General features: G+C 47.1%; 1 protein-coding gene across 1 annotated transcript in view; it reads left to right on the top strand.

Moving 5' to 3' along the window:
• Positions 1-21,308, top strand: part of LOC311132814 (src-like-adapter) — a 44,009-nt gene that overhangs the window by 11,757 nt on the left and 10,944 nt on the right. Inside the window, exon 6 of the mRNA XM_084166157.1 lies at positions 5,495-5,626. Coding sequence (XP_084022283.1) covers positions 5,495-5,626 — 132 coding nt within the window. The remainder of the gene's footprint in view (positions 1-5,494; positions 5,627-21,308) is intronic.

The raw sequence follows: 21,308 nt of genomic DNA, 5'->3' as shown, positions 1-21,308 counted from the left end.
CCCTTCCTATAGGCAGAAACTCGAACAGGAAGTACCTGTGCTAAGGACTATTCAACGCTGGTCTGACCAATCGGAATCCACGCTTCAAGATTGTTTTGATCACGCGGACTGGGATATGTTCCGGGTAGCTTCCGAAAATAATTTAGACATATACACTGAAACGGTGACAGAGTTTATCAGGAAGTGTATAGGTGATGTTGTGCCCACTGTGACTATTAAAACCTACCCTAACCAGAAACCGTGGATAGACGGCAGCATTCGCGCAAATCTGAAAGCGCGAACCACCGCATTCAACCATGGCAAGGTGACTGGGAATATGGCAGAATACAAACAGTGTAGTTACTCACTCCGCAAGGCAATTAAACTGGCAAAACATCAGTATAGAGACAAAGTGGAGTCGCAATTCAACGGCTCAGACCCGAGACGTATGTGGCAGGGTCTACAGACAATCACGAACTACAAAAAGAAAACCAGCCACATCGCCGACACTGACGTCTCGCTTCCAGACAAGCTAAACACCTTCTTCGCCCGCTTTGAGGATAACACAGTGCCATTGACGAGGCCCACTACCAAGGACTCCATGGCCGACGTAATTAAGACATTTAAGCATGTTAACCCCCGCAAGGCTGCCGGCCAAGACGGCATCCCTAGCCGCGTCCTCAGAGCATGCGCAGACTAGCTGGCTGGTGTGTTCATGGACATATTCAATCTCTCCCTTTACCAGTCTGCTGTTCCCACATGCTTCAAGATGGCCACCATTGTTCCTGTACCCAAGAAAGCAAAGGTAACTGAACTAAATGACTATCGGCCTGTAGCACTCACCTCTGTCATCATGAAGTGCTTTGAGAGTCAAGGATCATATCACCTCTATCTTACTTGTCACCCTAGACCCACTTCAATTTGCTTACTTCCCCAATAGATCCACAGACGATGCAATTGCCATCACACTGCACACTGCCCTATCCCATCTGGACAAGAGGAATACCTATGTAAGCATGCTGTTCATTGACTATAGCTCAGCATTCAACACCATAGTACCCTCCAAGCTCATCATTAAGCTCGAGGCCCTGGGTCTGAACCCCGCCCTGTGCAACTGGGTCCTGGACTTCCTGACGGGCCGCCCCCAGGTGGTGAAGGTTGGAAACAACATCTCCACTTCGCTGATCCTCAACACTGGGGCACCACAAGGGTGCGTGCTCAGACCCTCCTGTACTCCCTGTTTACCCATGACTGCGTGGCCAAGCACGCCTCCAACTCAATCATCAAGTTTGCAGACGACACAACAGTAGTAGGATTGACTACCAACAATGACGAGACCGCCTACAGGGAGGAGGTGAGGGCTCTGGGAGTGTGGTGCCAGGAAAATAACCTCTCACTCAACATCAACAAAACAAAGCAGATGATCGTGGACTTCAGGAAACAGCAGAGGGTGCACCCCCCTATCCACATCGACGGGACCGCAGTGGAGAAGGTGGAAAGCTTCAAGTTCCTTGGCGTACACATCACCAACAAACTGAAATGGTCCACCCACGCAGACAGTGTGTCCACAGGCGCAACGAGCCTCTTCAACCTCAGGAGGCTGAAGAAATTTGGCTTATCACCTAAAACCCTCACAAACTTTTACAGATGCACAATTGAGAGCATCCTTTCGGGCTGTATCACCGCCTGGTACGGCAACTGCACCGCCCACAACCGCAGGGCTCTCCAGAGGGTGGTGCGGTCTGCCGAACGCATTACCGGGGACAAACTACCCGCCCTCCAAGACACATACAGCACCCGATGTCACAGGAATGCCAAAAAGATCATCAAGGACATCAACCACCCGAGCCACTGCCTGTTCACCCCGCTATCATCCAGAAGGCGAGGTCAGTACAGGTGCATCAAAGCTGGGACCGAGAGAATGAAAAACAGCTTCTATCTCAAGGCCATCAGACTGTTAAATAGCCATCACTAGCACATTAGAGGCTGCTGCTGCCTATTGAAATCACTGGCCACTTTAAGAAATTGATCACTAGTCACATTAATAATGTTTACATATCTTGCACTATTCATCTCATATGTATATACTGCATTCTATTCTATAATATTATTCTGTGTCTTAGTCCATGCCGCTCTGTCATTGCTTGTCCATATCTGTATATATTCTTAAATCCCATTCCTTACTTTTTTGGGTAAATGTTAGATATTACTGCACTGTCGGAGCTAGAAACACAAGCATTTCGCTAAACCCGCTCTAACATCTGCTAAACACGTGTATATGACAAATACAATTTGATTTGATTTGATTTGACAAAGTGAAAACATGTTTTTACCATTTTTTTAAAAATGTATTGAAAATTAAATACATAAAAATCGAATTTACATAAGTATTCACACCCCTGAGTCAATACATGTTAGAATCACCTTTGGCAGCGATTACAGTGGTGAGTCTTTCTGGGTAAGTCTTTAAGAGCTTTGCACACATGGATTGTACAATATTTGCACATAAGTTCTTGTTTAATTATTCAAGCTCTGTCAAGTTGGACAGCTATTTTCAAATCTTGCCATAGATTTTCAAACCGATTTAAGTCAAAACTAACTTATTGCAAACAGGATGCATGTTTTGGAATATATTTATTCTGTACAGGCTTCCTTCTTTTCACTCTTTCATTTAGGTTAGTATTGTGGAGTAACTACAATGTTATTTATCCATCCTCAGTTTTCTCGTATCACAGCCATTAAACTCTGTAACTGTTTTAAAGTCACCATTGGCCTCATAGTGAAATCCCTGAGCGGTTTCCTTCCTCTCCGGCAACTGAGTTAGGAACGACACCTGTATCTTTGTATTGACTGAGTGTATTGATACACCATCCAAAGTGTAATTAATAACTTCACCATGCTCAAAGGGATATTCAATGTCTGTTTAGTTTTTTTTACACATCTACCAATAGGTGTCCATTCTTTGTGGGGCATTGCTAAACCTCCTCGGTTTCTGTGTTTGAAATTCACTGCTCGACTGAGGGACCTTAGGCTTGCCATAACATAGGGGTTGAATACTTATTGACTCAAGACATTTCAGCTATTAATTTTTATTGATATGTAAAAATTTCTAAAAACATAATTCCACTTTGACATTATGGGGTATTGTGTGTTGGCCAGTGACACAAATCTCAATTTAATCAATTTTAAATTCACAGTGTAACACAACAAAGTGTCAAGGGATGTGAATACTTTCTGAAGGCACTGTACTTACATTCATTTTTTAAACTGGTACCTAGCTACCTTCAGACAAGTAAGTCTTGTGAGGTTTGTGGGCATCCTAAAGCAGAAGATGTACTGACATGTACACTACCGTTCAAAAGTTTGGGGTCACTTAGAAATGTCCTGGTTTTCGAAAGATAAGCAATTTTTTTGTCCATTAAAATAATATCAAATTGATCAGAAATACAGTGTAGACATTGTTAATGTTGTAAATGGCTATTGTAGCTGGAAACGGCTGATATTTAATGGAATATTTACATAGGCGTACAGAGGCCCATTATCAGCAACCAACAGTCCTGTGTTCCAATGGCACGTTGTGTTTGCTAATCCAAGTTTATCATATTAAAAGGCTAATTGATCATTAGAAAACCCTTTTGCAATTACGTTAACACAGCTGAAAACTGTTGTGCTGATTAAAGAAGCAATAAAACTGGCCTTCTTGAGATTAGTTGAGTCCCTGGAGCATCAGCAATTGTGTGGTCGATTACAGAATCAAAATGGCCAGAAACAAATAACTTTCTTCTGAAACTCATCAGTCTATTCTTGTTCTGAGAAATGAAGGCTATTCCATGCGAGAAATTGCCAAGAAACTGAAGATCTCGTACAACGCTGTGTACTACTCCCTTCACAGAACAGCACAAACTGGCTCTAACCAGAATAGAAAGAGGATTGGGAGGCCCCGGTGCACAACTGAGCAAGAGGACAAATACATTAGAATGTCTAGTTTGAGAAACAGATGCCTCACAGGTCCTCAACTGGCAGCTTCATTAAATAGTACCCACAAAACACCAGTCTCAACGTCAACAGTGAAGGGGCGACTCCGGGATGCTGACCTTCTAGGCAGAGTTGCAAAGAAAAAGCCATATCTCAGACTGGCCAATAAAAAGAAAAGATTAAGATGGGAAAAATAACACAGACACTGGACAGAGGAAGATTGGAAAAAAGTGTTATGGACAGACAAATCGAAGTTTGAGGTGTTCGGATCACAAAGAAGAACATTTGTGAGATGCAGACCAAATGAAAATATGCTGGAGGAGTGCTTGATGCCATCTGTCAAGCATGGTGGAGGCAATGTGATGGTCTGGGGGTGCTTTGGTGGTGGTAAAGTGGGAGATTTGTACAGGGTAAAAGGGATCTTGAAGATGGAAGGCTATCACTCCATTTTGTAACGCCATGCCATACCCTGTGGACGGCGCTTGATTGGAGCCAATTTCCTCCTACAACAGGGCAATGACCCAAAGCACAGCTCCAAACTATGCAATAACTATTTAGGGAAGAAGAAGTCAGCTGGTATTTTGTCTATAATGGAGTAGCCAGCCCAGTCACCGGATCTCAACCGTATTGAGCTGTTGTGGGAGCAGCTTGACCGTATGGTATGTAAGAAGTGCCCATCAAGCCAATCCAACTTGTGGGAGGTGGTTCAGGAAGCATGGGGTGACATCTCTTCAGATTACCTCAACAAATTGACAACTAGAATGCCAAAGGTCTGCAAGGCTGTAATTGCTGCAAGTGGAGGATTCTTTGACGAAAGCAAAGTTTGAAGGACACAATTATTATTTATATTAAAAATCATTATTTCTAACCTTGTCAATGACTACATTTCCTATGTATTTTGCTATATTTCCTATTCAAACTCATTTCATGTATGTTTTCATGGAAAACAAGGACATTTCTAAGTGACCCCAAACTTTTGAACGGTAGTGTACGTGTTCGTGAGAGTTACCTTTCCATTGAAGGATCATATTAGTGTTTTTTAGCCCAAACTGTTTGGATGCTACAGACAGAAATTGGCAGATCGGCGGTACCGACATCAGACGAATCCTGTGACGCTTGTGAGGGTCGTAGAGCAAAACGGTGAACATCATTGTGTTCGTGAGTGTCTCATCTTTCGTCCGATCATAGAGTGGTCATTATTATTAGTTTCTAGGTCAAACCGTTCGGACGCTACAGACGTTTTAGTGAGAAGACCGATTTTCGGGATGTCTCATGGTCTCATGACAAACACCGCTGTAGCTCAGCCACCTTCCACCACAGATGCGGAAGGCTGCCAATTGCTGGAGGCGGTGGATTGAACAGACGTTTATTTATTTATTATTATTATGCTAATTTGATTTCCGCTAATTTGATTTTCCTGGTACAGACATCAACTCAAGGGGGTTATTAACTGGACGTCAGTAGGATGATAGGAGATGGGTATCTATTGGTTCTATCTAGGCCTATATCTAATGCCTTTTATGTTATATTACATTTGCAGGTGTCTACACCATGTCTGTAAAGCACAGATCCATCAAGCACTATAAAATCTATCGCCTGGAGAACAGCTGGTACTATATCTCTCCTCGTCTGACTTTCCAGTGCCTGGAAGAGATGGTCAACCACTACTCTGGTGAGTCCATGACAGAGACAGACACACACACTAAAACTAAGCTGAAGAGATGGTCAACCACTACTCTGTGGGGTCCAACACAGAGACAGACACACACTGAAAATAACCTGAAGGTATGGTCAACCCCTTCTCTAGTGATTCCAACAACGAGACAGACACACACACTGAAAATAACCTCAAGCATTTTTAAATAGCTTTGTTCTTATCAGATTCTAGCCATCTTTCCACTGTGCGTTGCCTAGCTCTGAGAGTACATACACTAAGAACAAAACAGGAAGTAATGGTGTTGTTGATGATGACCATTTGAACATATTTGTGCTGAGACTAGGTCTTTCATATCGACTGTCACATTAATGTTTTATTTTGATTTATTTTCTCAAACAATAACAACCATACAAAACAAAAGACAATAAACAAACACACACACATTTCTCACAATCACACTCCCCCTCATCCTTCAACTTTCCTGTACTTGTAGCACTCTATGCCATATGGCCTCAAATTGCACTGTTTTATTTTTCTCCGTAGCCCACACCTTTTCAATATTTCAATATTAATACATTTGATTCATCCACTGTCGTAGTGATGGAGGATCATTCCATTTCCAGTTTTTGAGTAGAATGTTTTTCAAAATCATTGACGAGTAAAGCATGGTCCAGCCCATTGCTTATCTCACTACACCCCAATATGCCATGTCTTGAAATATGCAGATAGACGGATTAAAAATAAGTTTACATTGTAATACGTCTTCCAGACTTTATAGCATTCCCAGAAAGCATGGATTATTGAGTCATTATTCGTTTTACACTTAAGACATGACTCTGCCAATGTGCTGTAGATTTTTTTTGTTTTGTATTTTGTATAATACATTCTATACATTCGTTTATACTGGATTAAGAGTACATTTTCACTAACTGTAATTTCGTTAGTTATGTTCCAACACTCCCTCCATCTTGTGCCTATATCCGTTATTTTAAAGTATTTTTTTCTAAGAAATTGTCAGTTAGATAGGTAATATATACAAAACCTTGCAGAAAGCCTATCATATAAGGATCCTTTTCTGAGTCAAATAGGATTCCCTCAACATTGCTCTGATGTCCAAAGATTTCAGGTCGAAAAATCATGACATAAACTTTTTTGAAAATGTCTACGTATTTGAAAATGTCTACATTGGTCAATCCGAAATGGAATAAATAAAAATCCTATTACCAAGTCATTTACGGTTTCTATGCCTTTAGTTTTCCACTTTTCCGATTTATTAGTGATATCCAAGGATTGTTTTCAGGGAGTGATATTGGTTCTTGTAGAATTGTTTCATTTTCTCCCATATTGTTATAGTGTTCTTAACTACGAAGTTGTTAATGTTCTTAGCTTTATACTTTGAAAATAGACTCATAAAAATATTCTGAGGATGAGCATGCACATCTTCAATATGTACCCATTGTTCCTCTTTAGTCCATTTAACAATATGTTTAAAGTAAAAGCTGTTACAGGGTTGGGTCGCAGTTCACGAGGGCGATGGCTTTTCTTGTCCCAGCCGGAGACGCTGGCCATGAGGGACGACCCCATTGTCCCCAATGCCCTGATGGCTGCCCCAGTTTAATGGGGAATTGATAGGCTGGTCAGAGCAGCGCTACGGCGGGAGCCCGATCCGGGCGGAGGTCCATCGGGGAGGATGTGCGTACCCAAGACTGCGTGTTCGCGACTGCTTCAGTGAGCGCATGCGTCTGACCTCACCAGCCATCCGGAAAGCACCAGGATTTTGGAGTTCCTGCGTAGGAGGTTCTGGTGGCCATCTGCTGAGGGGGATACGCACGCCTTCGTGGCTGCTTGCCCAGTGTGCGCACGCACGAAGAGCTCACGTCATCCCACGGCAGGGCTGCTCCGACCCCAGCCTATCCCCAAGCGTCCCTATTCCCTGAGCAAGAGAAGGAGGTGGCGGTCCCGTCGGGCCATTGCGTGGTCCGGCAAATCAATCCAGTGACCTACCGCCTGCAACTTCCCCCCACCATGCGGATGCATCCCATGTTCCATATGTCCCTCCTCTAGCCCGTCGCCACCTATCCCCTGGCTCCCCCTCCTCGTCCTGTTACCCCGCTGCGCCTCGTCGGAGGGCAGCCAGCTTTTACGGTGGACAGGATCCTGGACTGCCGGCGGGTGGGGAGGGGTCTCCTATTTCTGGTGGACTGGGAGGGTTATGGGCCAGTGGAGCAGTCCGGGGTGCCCAGGAGGGATCGCCGTGCAGAGCCAGGTGGGCACCTGCCCAGCCCCGGCAGCCGGTGGAGCGGAAGCCGCGGCAGCGGCATCTTCAGTCTCGCCTGCGACATCACAGGAACCCCGACTACCACCTCCGGAGAGGTACAACGGACGTCCAGAGGGCTCCCTGATGTTCAGCCTGCAACCCTCCTCCTTCCCAACGGAGCAGGGCCGGGTGGCCTACATTATCACTCTGTTGACAGGTCGGACCCTTTCCTGTGTGATTGTGTTTTCCAGTCAGAGTTAGTATTTCGTATTGTTTGTTGTCAGCCTGTTTTTTGGAGACATTTACATTTTAGTCATTTAGCAGTCGCTCTTATCCAGAGCGATTTACAGTTAGTGAGTGCATACATTATTTTTTATTTGATTTTTCATACTGAAACCCGGTGGGAAACGAACCCACAACCCATGCTCTACCAACTGAGCTACATGCCTGCCGGCCATTCCCTCCCCTACCCTGGACGACGGAGAACAAGTATTTGGGGAGAACAAGTATTTGATACACTGCCGATTTTGCAGGTTTTCCTACTTACAAAGCATGTAGAGGTCTGTAATTTGTATCATAGGTACACTTCAACTGTGAGAGATGGAATCTAAAACAAAAATCCAGAAAATCACATTGTATGATTTTTAAGTAATTAATTTGCATTTTATTGCATGACATAAGTATTTGATACATCAGAAAAGCAGAACTTAATATTTGGTACAGAAACCTTAGTTTGCAATTACAGAGATCATACGTTTCCTGTAGGTCTTGACCAGGTTTGCACACACTGCAGCAGGGATTTTGGCCCACTCCTCCATACAGACCTTCTCCAGATCCTTCAGGTTTTGGGGCTGTCGCTGGGCAATACGGACTTTCAGCTCCCTCCAAAGATTTTCTATTGGGTTCAGGTCTGGAGACTGGCTAGGCCACTCCAGGACCTTGAGATGCTTCTTACGGAGCCACTCCTTAGTTGCTCTGGCTGTGTGTTTCGGGTCGTTGTAATGCTGGAAGACCCAGCCACGACCCATCTTCAATGCTCTTACTGAGGGAAGGAGGTTGTTGGCCAAGATCTCGCGATACATGGCCCCATCCATCCTCCCCTCAATACGGTGCAGTCGTCCTGTCTCCTTTGCAGAAAAGCATCTCCAAAGAATGATGTTTCCGCCTCCATGCTTCATGGTTGGGATGGTGTTCTTGGGGTTGTACTCATCCTTCTTCTTCCTCCAAACACGGCGAGTGGAGTTTAGACCAAAAAGCTCTATTTTTTTCTCATCAGACCACATGACCTTCTCCCATTCCTCCTCTGGATCATCCAGATGGTCATTGGCAAACTTCAGACGGGCCTGGACATGCACTGGCTTGAGCAGGGGGACCTTGCGTGCGCTGCAGGATTTTAATCCATGACGGCGTAGTGTGTTACTAATGGTTTTCTTTGAGACTGTGGTCCCAGCTCTCTTCAGGTCATTGACCAGGTCCTGCCGTGTAGTTCTGGGCTGATCCCTCACCTTCCTCATGATCATTGATGCCCCACGAGGTGAGATCTTGCATGGAGCCCCAGACCGAGGGTGATTGACCGTCATCTTGAACTTCTTCCATTTTCTAATAATTGCGCCAACAGTTGTTGCCTTCTCACCAAGCTGCTTGCCTATTGTCCTGTAGCCCATCCCAGCCTTGTGCAGGTCTACAATTTTAGCCCTGATGTCCTTACACAGCTCTCTGGTATTGGCCATTGTGGAGAGGTTGGAGTCTGTTTGATTGAGTGTGTGGACAGGTGTCTTTTATACAGGTAACGAGTTCAAACAGGTGCAGTTAATACAGGTAATGAGTGGAGAACAGGAGGGCTTCTTAAAGAAAAACTAACAGGTCTGTGAGAGACGGAATTCTTACTGTTTGGTAGGTGATCAAATACTTATGTCATGCAATAAAATGCAAATTATTACTTAAAAATCATACAATGTGTTTTTCTGGATTTTTGTTTTAGATTCCGTCTCTCACAGTTGAAGTGTACCTATGATAAAAATTACAGACCTCTACATGCTTTGTAAGTAGTGAAACCTGCAAAATCGGCAGTGTATCAAATACTTGTTCTCCCCACTGTATGTGCTCCTCATTTGTTTTCATGTTTTAGTCCGTTGTTTTGTATCCTGGCTTTTGGACCACCAGTAAAGATCCTTCTTTCACCATCCTTGCCTACTGCCTACTGTCTATCCTGCACCGCACCTGGGTCACACCTCACACCAACCCTTACAAAGAGTTGATACAATTCCAAGTCTGAAAGGTTAAAAGCAGCCTTAGACTTAGAAAGATGTAAAACTTTCCTTTTTATTCTATGAGTTTAATTTGCCCATATAAAGTATATTATGGTACTGTGCTGAGTATACTTGTTTTAAAGAATGTCTTCGGTGGGGTAATTGGTATTACCGATAATAAATATTGAGTTTTCAATATTGGTCAGGTACAATTGAAGTCGGAAGTTTACATACACTTAGGTTGGAGTCATTAAAACTCATTTTTCAACCAATCCACACATTTCTTGTTAACAAACTATAGTTTTGGCAAGTCGGTTAGGACATCTACTTTGTGCATGACACAAGTAATTTTTCCAACAATTGTTTACAGACAGATTATTTCACTTATAATTCACTGTATCACAATTCCAGTGGGTCAGAAGTTTACATACACTAAGTTGACTGTGCCTTTAAAAAGATTGGAAAATTCCAGAAAGTTATGTCATGGCTTTAGAAGCTTCTGATAGGCTAATTGACATCATTTGAGTCAATTGGAGGTGTACCTGTGGATGTATTTCAAGGCCTATCTTCAAACTCAGTGCCTCTTTGCTTGACATCATGGGAAAATCAAAAGAAATCAGCCAAGACCTCAGAAAAAGAAATGTAGACCTCCACAAGTCTGGTTCATCCTTGGGAGCAATTTCCAAACACCTGAAGGTACCACGTTCACCTTGTGATGTCACGAGAGGCTGTGTCCTGGAGGGACGTTACATCCCCCTGAGGTGGCTGCAAACCCAGACAGCTATGGCTCCATCTGCTGGTATGGTCGGGAACTCCACCCCTCTATGGCCAATCTTCCCACGCAGCTGAAACAAATCAGGAGCTGATGAGCTGAAGGTTTGGGAAGGGAAGAGACACACTGAGGGAGTGTGTGGGGGGTGAAGAAACACAGTCTCCAACCTGGGCTCTCTGGAGGACAAGAGTGCTGCACGTCCACTTCCATGAGGAATATAAGGATTTGGAGATACTTACCTTTGGGAAATACTCACCTTTGGATATATGCACCTGTGGAAATACGTGAGAGACATTTGGAAGGACTTTTTGCTGGGTTGGCCACTAGCTGCAACGTGGACTACAGTAAGGCTGGGGAAAAGTTATCTGAGCGAGTGAGAATTATGATTTTGGATGTGGAAGAGACATCCCTGAACTGTTAACCCTTAAAGAGCCACAAGAGAACAGAATTTTGTTATATTTTCGTTAATTTCCCAAGACCTATAATAAAATCCTTGTTTTGTTTGAACCTTGTCTCCTTGCACTACTTGAGCAATCCCGCTGAAAGCTGTGTAGCCTCTCGTGACGTCACAGATGGTGGAGAATACGGGCAGCTCAAGCGTTAATAGTGCATGTCAGAGGAGGATACCGAAGGTTTGATCACCCAGTTTTCCAAGTTGGCCGTAGGCTCCCCGCCGACTGAAATGGAGGACATATTGAAAGCCCTTGTTGCTGGCCAGCAAGCCCAGATGCAAGCAAACGTGGCTCTCTTGGAGGAGCAAAAGAAAGCCAACCTTCTGAAGGCAGAGGAATTGCAGTTGCAGAGACAGAGGGTTGTCCAAAATACCCGCCCAATAAAGGCAAGTGACTTTATATCTAAGATGGGAGCTACCGATGACATTGAGGCATACCTGCATGCATTTGAGGCCACGGCCACTAGGGAAGCCTGGCCCAAGCAACAGTGGGTTGGTCTGTTAGCCCCCTTTCTAACCGGGGAATCGCTGAATGCTGTCCGGGACCTGGGCCCTGACCAGGTTACTGACTATGATGCCCTGAAGTCTGAGATCCTCAGCAGATATGGACTCACAAAGTTTGGTATGGCCCAGCGCTTTCACAGCTGGACCTTCCAACCAGACCAACCTCCTCGGGCGCAGATGCATGAACTGGTCCGAATCGCAAGGAAATGGCTGGATCCGCAGAGGAATACAGCAGCGGCGGTGGTGGAGGCCGTTGTGGTGGATCGTTACCTACGCGCCCTGCCTTATGAGGCAAAACGGTTCATCAGTCAACAGGCCTTGACCACGGCTGATCTGACCGTGGAAGCTGTGGAAAAGTACCAGGCCACAGCGGAGATGCTGAATGCTTCCCGAAAAGACCCCAGGAGTGCGGCCCCACCACAAATGGGAAGAACCCGTCCAAAGGACCCCAAGGTCTCGAACCCAGCCATGTCAGGACTTAACCCGGCTCCAGGGGGAGCCAGAAACCAGGCGGGTCCAAGAAGAGTACACCAGGAGGGGGAAACTCGACAGTGTTACCGGTGTGGGGAGATGGGACATATCTCCTGGCAGTGTGGGAAACCAGCCGATGAACCTATGCCCACTGCGGAGTCCTCCAGCTCAGCACCCACACACCGTTTTGCCTCACTCTTGGGAGTCGTAGATGGCGGCCCAGATCGACCCCCCACCTGCCCGGTAACTGTGAATCACCATGATGTGGAGGCCTTACTGGATTCTGGTAGCCGGGCCACCCTGGTGCGTAAGGATTTGGTGGGCCCAACGTGTCTGACCCCGGGGAAAGTCCTCCCAGTTTCCTGTGTCCATGGGGACACCAGAGAATACCCCATTACTGAACTTACAATGACCAGCACATGGGGAACCATACACACGACGGCGGGGGTGGTTGATTCCCTCCCCGTCCCTGTCCTAATTGGACGAGACTGCCCAGCCTTTTACCCACTCTGGAGAGAGTCTCAGGAGAGGATAACCCGAGTACCTCGGAAACGGAGAGGCAAGACTCATCCTGGGAAGGCTCCGGTGCAATCCTCCGAGTTACTCACTCCCGCCCGGGCTCTGATAGGGATGGCAGGTGCCCAGACCGACACCGAGACTGGTCCGGATACGGGAGAAGAGAACGCAGCCCAGGAAAGTGCTCCGTTCTCCAGTGAAGAAGACGTCCCAGGCACCCAAGAGCTTCCCCCTCTCACAGGCCAGTATGGTACGGCTCAATTACAAGATCCTACTCTTGCAAATGCCTTAAGAAATGTGCAGGTATTAGAAGGTGTAGTGTTAGGTGATAAGACAAACCCTACTTACCCCCATTTCGCAGTAAACCGGGGGTTAGTATATCAGATAGTCAAGAAAAATGATGAAGTGCATGAACAGCTCCTCGTGCCACAGCCCTATCGGGCCACAGTACTCAACCTAGCACACACACACCCGTTAGGGGCCCACTTGGGGGTAGAGAAGACTAAGGAAAGAATCATGCAACGTTTCTTTTGGCCAGGAGTACACAAAGAGATAGAGAACTACTGCCGTAGTTGCCCTGAGTGTCAGCAGGTTGCGCCAAAGCCCACATATAGAAACCCGCTCATTCCCTTGCCCATTATCGAAACTCCTTTTGAGAGGATTGGATTAGACATAGTCGGGCCCTTACCGAAAAGTTCCAGGGGACATCAATACATTCTGGTCATTCTGGACTATGCATCCCGGTACCCGGAGGCCATTCCGCTGAGGAAGGCTACATCCAGACAAATCGCCAAGGAGCTGTTCCGTCTCTCAACTAGTCTGGGAATCCCAAAAGAGATATTGACGGACCAAGGGACTCCATTCATGTCCAGGGTGATGAAAGAACTCTGTGCTTTACTGAAAATCAAACAGCTGAGAACCTCGGTCTACCACCCCCAGACAGATGGCCTAGTCGAACGTTTTAACAAAACACTAAAATCCATGCTGCGGAAAGCGGTAGGGGAAGATGGGCGCAACTGGGATCAGCTGTTACCATACATATTATTTGCGGTGAGAGAGGTACCTCAGTCTTCTACTGGTTTTTCACCCTTTGAGCTCTTGCTTTCCTACAGACCCAGAGGACTGCTCGACATCGCCAAGGAGGCCTGGGAGGAGCAGCCATGCCAACAGCGGACACTGATCGACCATGTCGGGGCTATGAGGGAGAGAATGAAGGCCATCTATCCCATGATGCGGGAACACCTGGAGGCCAGTCAGCGGCAACAGCAAGCCTCCTACAACAGATCTGCTCAACCCAGGGAGTTTAAGCCGGGGGACAGAGTGCTGGTCCTGGTGCCAACCGTTGAGTGTAAATTCCTGGCAACCTGGCAAGGACCATATGAGGTCATTGAACGCATGGGAGAAGTAAACTACAAGGTGAGGCAACCAGATAAAAGAAAAACTGAGCAGATTTATCATGTTAACCTTTTAAAGAAGTGGCACGCCAGAGAGGCGATGTTCAGCTGTCTACCCCCCACAGAGACCAAGGAACCGGCGCGGGAAGAGGTTCAGCTGGGTCCAAATCTGTCCCCACATCAACGACAGATGGCCCTGGAACTCGTGGAGCAGAACCAGGATGTCTTCTCCTCCCTTCCCGGTCACACAGAGGTGGTCCAACATGAGATCCGCACCATGCCTGGCCGAACGGTAAACCAGCGCCCGTACCGCGTGCCAGAGGCTCGTAAAGTGGTTATACAGAAGGAGGTAAGGAAGATGCGGGAGTTGGGAGTGATCGAAGAGTCCCACAGTGCCTGGGCAAGTCCCATCGTACTAGTTCCCAAGCCAGACGGTTCAGTACGATTTTGTAATGACTATCGAAAGTTGAATGAAGTGTCTGAATTTGATGCATACCCAATGCCTCGTGTCGATGATTTAATAGACTCCTTGGGGCATGCTCGTTTCCTAACCACTCTTGATCTCACAAAAGGCTACTGGCAGGTGCCCCTGACCCCGGCGTCCAAGGAGAAGACAGCCTTTGCCACCCCGGAGGGGCTCTACCAGTATACCCGACTTCCGTTTGGTCTCCACGGGGCACCTGCCACGTTCCAACGCCTGATGGATCGAGTCCTTGCGCCCCACAAGAGGTACGCAGCGGCTTATTTGGATGATGTTGTTATACAAAGTCCGGATTGGGCCAGCCACATACCCCGGGTACAAGCGGTGCTGGATTCGCTCAGGGAAGCAGGGCTCACGGCAAACCCGAAGAAGTGCAAGCTGGCCTTCAGTGAGACAAACTACCTGGGGTACACCATTGGGCGGGGGTTGGTCAAACCACAGGAAGCCAAACTGCGGGCCATACAGGACTGGCCGCAGCCCATCACCAAGAAGCAAGTAAGGTCATTTTTGGGCCTCGCTGGCTACTATAGACGCTTTATTGCAGATTTTGCTACCATAGCTGCACCGTTGACGGAGCTGACGACCAAACGCCACTCACGAATGGTGAAGTGGAACCCTGCGGCGGAGGCGGCTTTCCTCAACCTGAAGCGAGCACTCTGCTCCAGTCCGATCCTGGTGGCACCAGACTTCAAGAAGGAATTCATTGTCCAAGCGGATGCTTCGGAGGTGGGTCTGGGTGCTGTCCTCACCCAGGCACATGACGGTGAAGAACATCCCATTCTCTACCTAAGCAGAAAGTTACTTCCAAGAGAGAAGAACTATTCAACGGTGGAGAAAGAATGTCTGGCTGTAGTCTGGGCCCTGGAGTCCCTTCGGTTCTATCTCCTGGGCCGACGTTTCATGGTGGTATCTGATCACGCCCCTCTGCAGTGGATGGCCAAGAACAAGGAATCAAACAGTAGAGTAACCAGATGGTTTTTGAGCTTGCAACCGTTTAACTTTTCTGTTGTCCACAGGGCTGGCAAGCACCACGGCAATGCGGACGCCCTCTCCCGGCGTGATGCCTTCTTCGCTGCCTTTACCCCGACGAGGACGTCGGTCCCGAGGAGGGGGATGTGTGATGTCACGAGAGGCTGTGTCCTGGAGGGACGTTACATCCCCCTGAGGTGGCTGCAAACCCAGACAGCTATGGCTCCATCTGCTGGTATGGTCGGGAACTCCACCCCTCTATGGCCAATCTTCCCACGCAGCTGAAACAAATCAGGAGCTGATGAGCTGAAGGTTTGGGAAGGGAAGAGACACACTGAGGGAGTGTGTGGGGGGTGAAGAAACACAGTCTCCAACCTGGGCTCTCTGGAGGACAAGAGTGCTGCACGTCCACTTCCATGAGGAATATAAGGATTTGGAGATACTTACCTTTGGGAAATACTCACCTTTGGATATATGCACCTGTGGAAATACGTGAGAGACATTTGGAAGGACTTTTTGCTGGGTTGGCCACTAGCTGCAACGTGGACTACAGTAAGGCTGGGGAAAAGTTATCTGAGCGAGTGAGAATTATGATTTTGGATGTGGAAGAGACATCCCTGAACTGTTAACCCTTAAAGAGCCACAAGAGAACAGAATTTTGTTATATTTTCGTTAATTTCCCAAGACCTATAATAAAATCCTTGTTTTGTTTGAACCTTGTCTCCTTGCACTACTTGAGCAATCCCGCTGAAAGCTGTGTAGCCTCTCGTGACGTCACAACCTGTACAAACAATAGTAAGCAAGTATAAACACCATGGGACCACGCAGCCGTCATACCGCTCAGGAAGGAGACGCGTTCTGTCTCCTAGAGATGAACGTACTTTGGTGCGAAAAGTGCAAATCAATCCCAGAAAAGCAGCAAAGGACCTTGTGAAGATGCTGGAGGAAACAGGTACAAAAGTATCTATATCCACAGTAAAACGAGTCCTATATCGACATAACCTGAAAGGCCGCTCAGCAAGGAAGAATCCACTGCTCCAAAACCGCCATAAAAAAGACAGACTACGGTTTGCAACTGCACATGGGGACAAAGATCATACTTTTTGGAGAAATGTCCTCTGCTCTGATGAAACAAAAATAGAACTGGTTGGCCAAAATGACCATCGTGTTGTTTGGAGGAAAAAATGCTTGCAAGCCGAAGAATGCCAACCTAACCGTGAAGCACGGGGGTAGCAGCATCATGTTGTGGGGGTGCTTTGCTGCAGGTGGGACTGGTGCACTTCACAAAATAGATGGCATCATGAGGAAGGAAAATTATGTGGATATATTGAAGCAACATCTCAAGACATCAGTCAGGAAGTTAAAGCTTGGTCGGAAATGGGTCTTCCAAATGGACAATGACCCAAAGCATACTTCCAAAGTTGTGGCAAAATGGCTTAAGGACAACAAAGTCAAGGTATTGGAGTGGCCATCACAAAGCCCTGACCTCAATTCTATAGAACATTTGTGGGCAGAACTGAGAAAGCGTGTGTGAGCAAGAGGCCTACAAATTTGACTCAGTTACACCAGCTCTGTCAGGAGGAATGGGCTTGTGGAAGGCTAGCCGAAATGTTTGACCTAAGTTAAACAATTTAAAGGCAATGCTAGCAAATACTAATTGAGCGTATGTAAACTTCTGACCCACTGGGAATGTGATGAAAGAAATAAAAGCTGAAATAAATAATTATCTCTACTATTATTCTGACATGTCACATTCTTAAATAAAGTGGTGATCCTAACTGACCTAAGACAGGGCATTTTTACTAGGATTAAATGTCAGGAATTGTGACAAACTGAGTTTAAATGTATTTGGCTAAGGTGTATGTAAACTTCCGACTTCAACTGTATATCAGGAGACGGTCAGCAACTACGTTTAGTTTATATTCATGTTTATCAATACTGATACCTGTTACATTTGGGTCCTGTCTAATTCTTTCTGCAAGTGGTTCAATTGCCAGAACATGTAATAACATGTAGGCTGAGCAAACATTTAACAGAGGATACACAAAAAACATAAAGCAAGTACTTCCTTGTACTTTGAGGCGCTATGCCTTTTTAGTGCTTTTAAGTGGCAGTCTTTCTCCAATGTATGTACAATGACATAATCCACAGATTTTTGGTACATTAGGGGAGGAGTAGGAGCCTAACCTAGAGTCGATTTCCGCGGCATAATAACAAAATCCCCATACAAATTCATCAATTTATGCTAGAGATATCCGTTTGTTTGCATTGGATGTGTCTCAATCCACCGCATCCGCCGATATATTTTTTTAATAATGTTTTTATTTCTGGGGGTAGATCAGCTTAATATTGCAGATAGATTGTAACTTCTATCAATGTAATTGTCTTAGGGTAAATTAGTGAACAACAATGCCCAGGCCTCTACTTCCAGCCAATACTTACTATCTACAGAGCTAGAGCGATGTTTGTCAGACCATGAGACACTAATATGACCCCTCTGTGGAAAGGTGAGACTCCCACGAACACGCACATGTCGGCTGTGCGCTCTAGGATGCCACAGGCCTCACAAGACTCATCTGAAGGTCCCCCAATACCAGTTTAAAGAATGAATGGTCCATCTTCAATTTCTCAGAGATAATTTCCCTCACTTTGTCCTCAGACTCTGTCCAGGTCTCGTGGAGATTCTGCAATTCCGTCCACAACCATGTTGTTACGCCTTGATTGTCCCTCGAGATAGTCTTATTTATCTGTCATTGTTATCAATGATTCACAGACAGAACTGATGTCCTCTCTCAATTACTTACAGATTACTGTAATCTTGCCGTTCTCCTGTTTCAACTCATCGATCTGACCCTGGAAGAACTGCAAACTGTTCTTTATGTCCTGGACCTCTCTGGTCAGGTCGTACATTCTTTTATTAGTCGAATCCACCAGTATTTGGACAAAGCACTTGAAGCTATTTTATTGTTGTTGTAACAACTGCTTGTAGAACTCTTTTTGTTTGTTTAAAAGATCCTTCACGTGTGATAGAGAGACACCACTGTACTCGACAATAGTACTCCCGCCGGCTTTGGTCTTTGTCATGGTAGCTAGCAATGTAGGTTACGCTGTTACTCCTCACAGTTCCAGACAGGGCAGGTCACAGGGAAGATTGAAAACAACAAACAGCAGGGATCTAGACAGCCACAAACCCGGGACAATCCGCGGTCCCAGCCACAATGGCTAACCACGTCACAGGCTGCATTCAAGCCCTCAAGAAAACCCAGCTAGCTTGATATGCTGCTAGCTAGCAGCTAGGCTAGCTGCAACGCCAAATAGCTCCTCAGACTCGTCCTTGGTCGGCAGGATCACTGGACAGAGACTAGCAATCCCAGCAACTGATGCCAACTGTGTCGCGGGATCCAAACTAAAAAGTTAGCTAGCTACAAATAACTTCCCAATACACTTTCAAAACAACAAACTTTTCAAAACAACAAATCCAAGCTCTTCCTCGTTGTGTTGTGACAAGGTAGGATTGGTATACATAAGATAGCCCTATTTGGTAAAAGACCAAGTCCATATTTGTCACGGTTTCGGCCGAGGCTGCCTCTCTCCCTTGTTCGGGCAGGCTTCGGCGTTCGTCGTCTCCGGAATTCTAGCTGCCACCGTTGTATGTTTCATGTTCGTTTGCTTTTGTCTGTTTGTTTTCACACCTGTTTCTCATTTGGCGTAATTAGTGTCCTATAAGTTTCTCGTTGTGTTTGTCTAGTGTTGTGTGTTATTGTATTTTGTCAGTCATGTGTAGGGTTTCTACATGATCGCTCGGTTGAGCTTCCCTCCACTGTTTTGGAGAGTTTACGCACTTGTCTGGTGCGCTCTAGGTTTCGTTTTGCCTTTGTGCGTATTTGTTTGCGCCTTTGGATATTGTATTAGTATTTTCCGTGTTGGATATATACTAAAGTCTTGTGGACTATCCTCCGGTGTCCTGCGTCTGATTCCACCACATCACCCACCTACACCAAGCGTGACAGAATAACACACCCAACATGGAATCAGCAGGAGCCGAAGCAGCCCCGACGAGGCTGGAGGCCCAGGTTCGGGAACAACAGGACCAGATACTGCAGATGGGGACCGCCCTGCAGGAGGTGATCACCACCCTCCGAGGCTGGGGAACGCCTCCACCACCTCCCTCCCTGCCAGCACCATCGGCCAGTCCGCCCATTCCAGCGCCAGAACCCCGAGGAATCCGACTCTCTCTCCCGAGGGCCTACGACGGAACCGCGGCTGGGTGTCAGGGATTCCTCCTCCAGGTGGAGCTGTACCTGGCCACCGTACACCCGGCACCCTCGGGGCATGAGAGCGTGTCCGCCCTGATCTCCTGCCTGTCCGGGAAGGCGTTGGAATGGGCCAACGCGGAGTGGAGGAAGATCGACGCCGAGACTATCACATACAACGAGTTCTCCCGCCGCTTCAGGGCGGTGTTTGACCATCCCCCGGAGGGGAGAGCGGCGGGGGAGCGTCTGGTCTTCCTCCGGCAGGGGAGGAGGAGTGCCCAAGAATTCGCTCTCGAATTCCGTACTCTAGCAGCAGATGCAGGGTGGAATGAGCGGGCCCTCGTCGATCTATATAGATGTAGCCTACGAGAGGACGTCCGTCGGGAGCTGGCTTGTAGGGACACCAGCCTCTCTTTCGACCAGCTGGTCGACATGTCCATCAGGCTGGATAACCTACTGGCTACCCGCGGACGTCCTGAGGAGGGTCCGTCCATTTCACCCTCCAGCGCCTCCGAGCCGTGTCCTATGGAGCTCGGGGGCGCTGGCGCTAGAGAGAGGAGGAGTCGGTTGGCTAGGGGGTCCATCCACTGCACCAACTGTGGTCGGGGAGGACACACCGCGGCTAGGTGCTGGGGATGGCCTCCTAGGGGGGATGACGACAGGTCCCGCACTGGGGATTCCCTCCAGGTGAGTAGGCGCCCCACTCACCCAGAGCTCACTGTTGCCCATTTTTGTATGCCTGTGCGTTTTCCACAGGTAGCACCTCATTCCCAGCATAAGGCGCTGGTAGATTCAGGCGCGGCTGGGAATTTTATTGATAAAAAGTTTTGTTTAGCGTTAGGGATTCCCCTTATTCCTGTTGATGTTCCTTTCCCCGTTCATGCCCTAGATAGCCGTCCGTTGGGTACGGGCTTAATCAGGGAGGTCACGGCGCCACTTAGGATGTGTGCGCAGGGGGATCATCAGGAGATGATTCAGCTGTTCCTGATTGACTCTCCTGCGTATCCGGTGGTGCTGGGCATGCCCTGGTTGAGTACCCATAACCCATCTATTTCGTGGCAGGAGAGGGCTCTGATGGAGTGGTCTGCTCAGTGTGTGGGTAGATGTTTGGGCGTTTCCGTAGGGGCTACCTCGGTGGAGAGTCCAAACCAGGTGCCCGCATTGCACGTTCCCCCTGAGTATGGGGATTTGGCTATTGCGTTTAGTAAGGCGAGGGCGACGCGGTTGCCGCCCCATAGGCAGGGAGATTGTGCGATAGACCTCCAGGCAGGAGCTGCGCTCCCACGGAGCCATGTGTATCCTCTGTCTCAGGAGGAGAAGAAAGCTATGGAGACTTACATAGACGAATCTCTGAGACAAGGATACATACGGCCTTCCACT

Source organism: Coregonus lavaretus (assembly GCF_964263955.1).
Source record: "Coregonus lavaretus genome assembly, chromosome: 7".
Classification (NCBI taxonomy): domain Eukaryota; kingdom Metazoa; phylum Chordata; class Actinopteri; order Salmoniformes; family Salmonidae; genus Coregonus; species Coregonus lavaretus.
The sequence above is the reverse complement of the archived record's forward strand: the minus strand, read 5'-3'. Positions and strand labels throughout refer to the sequence as shown.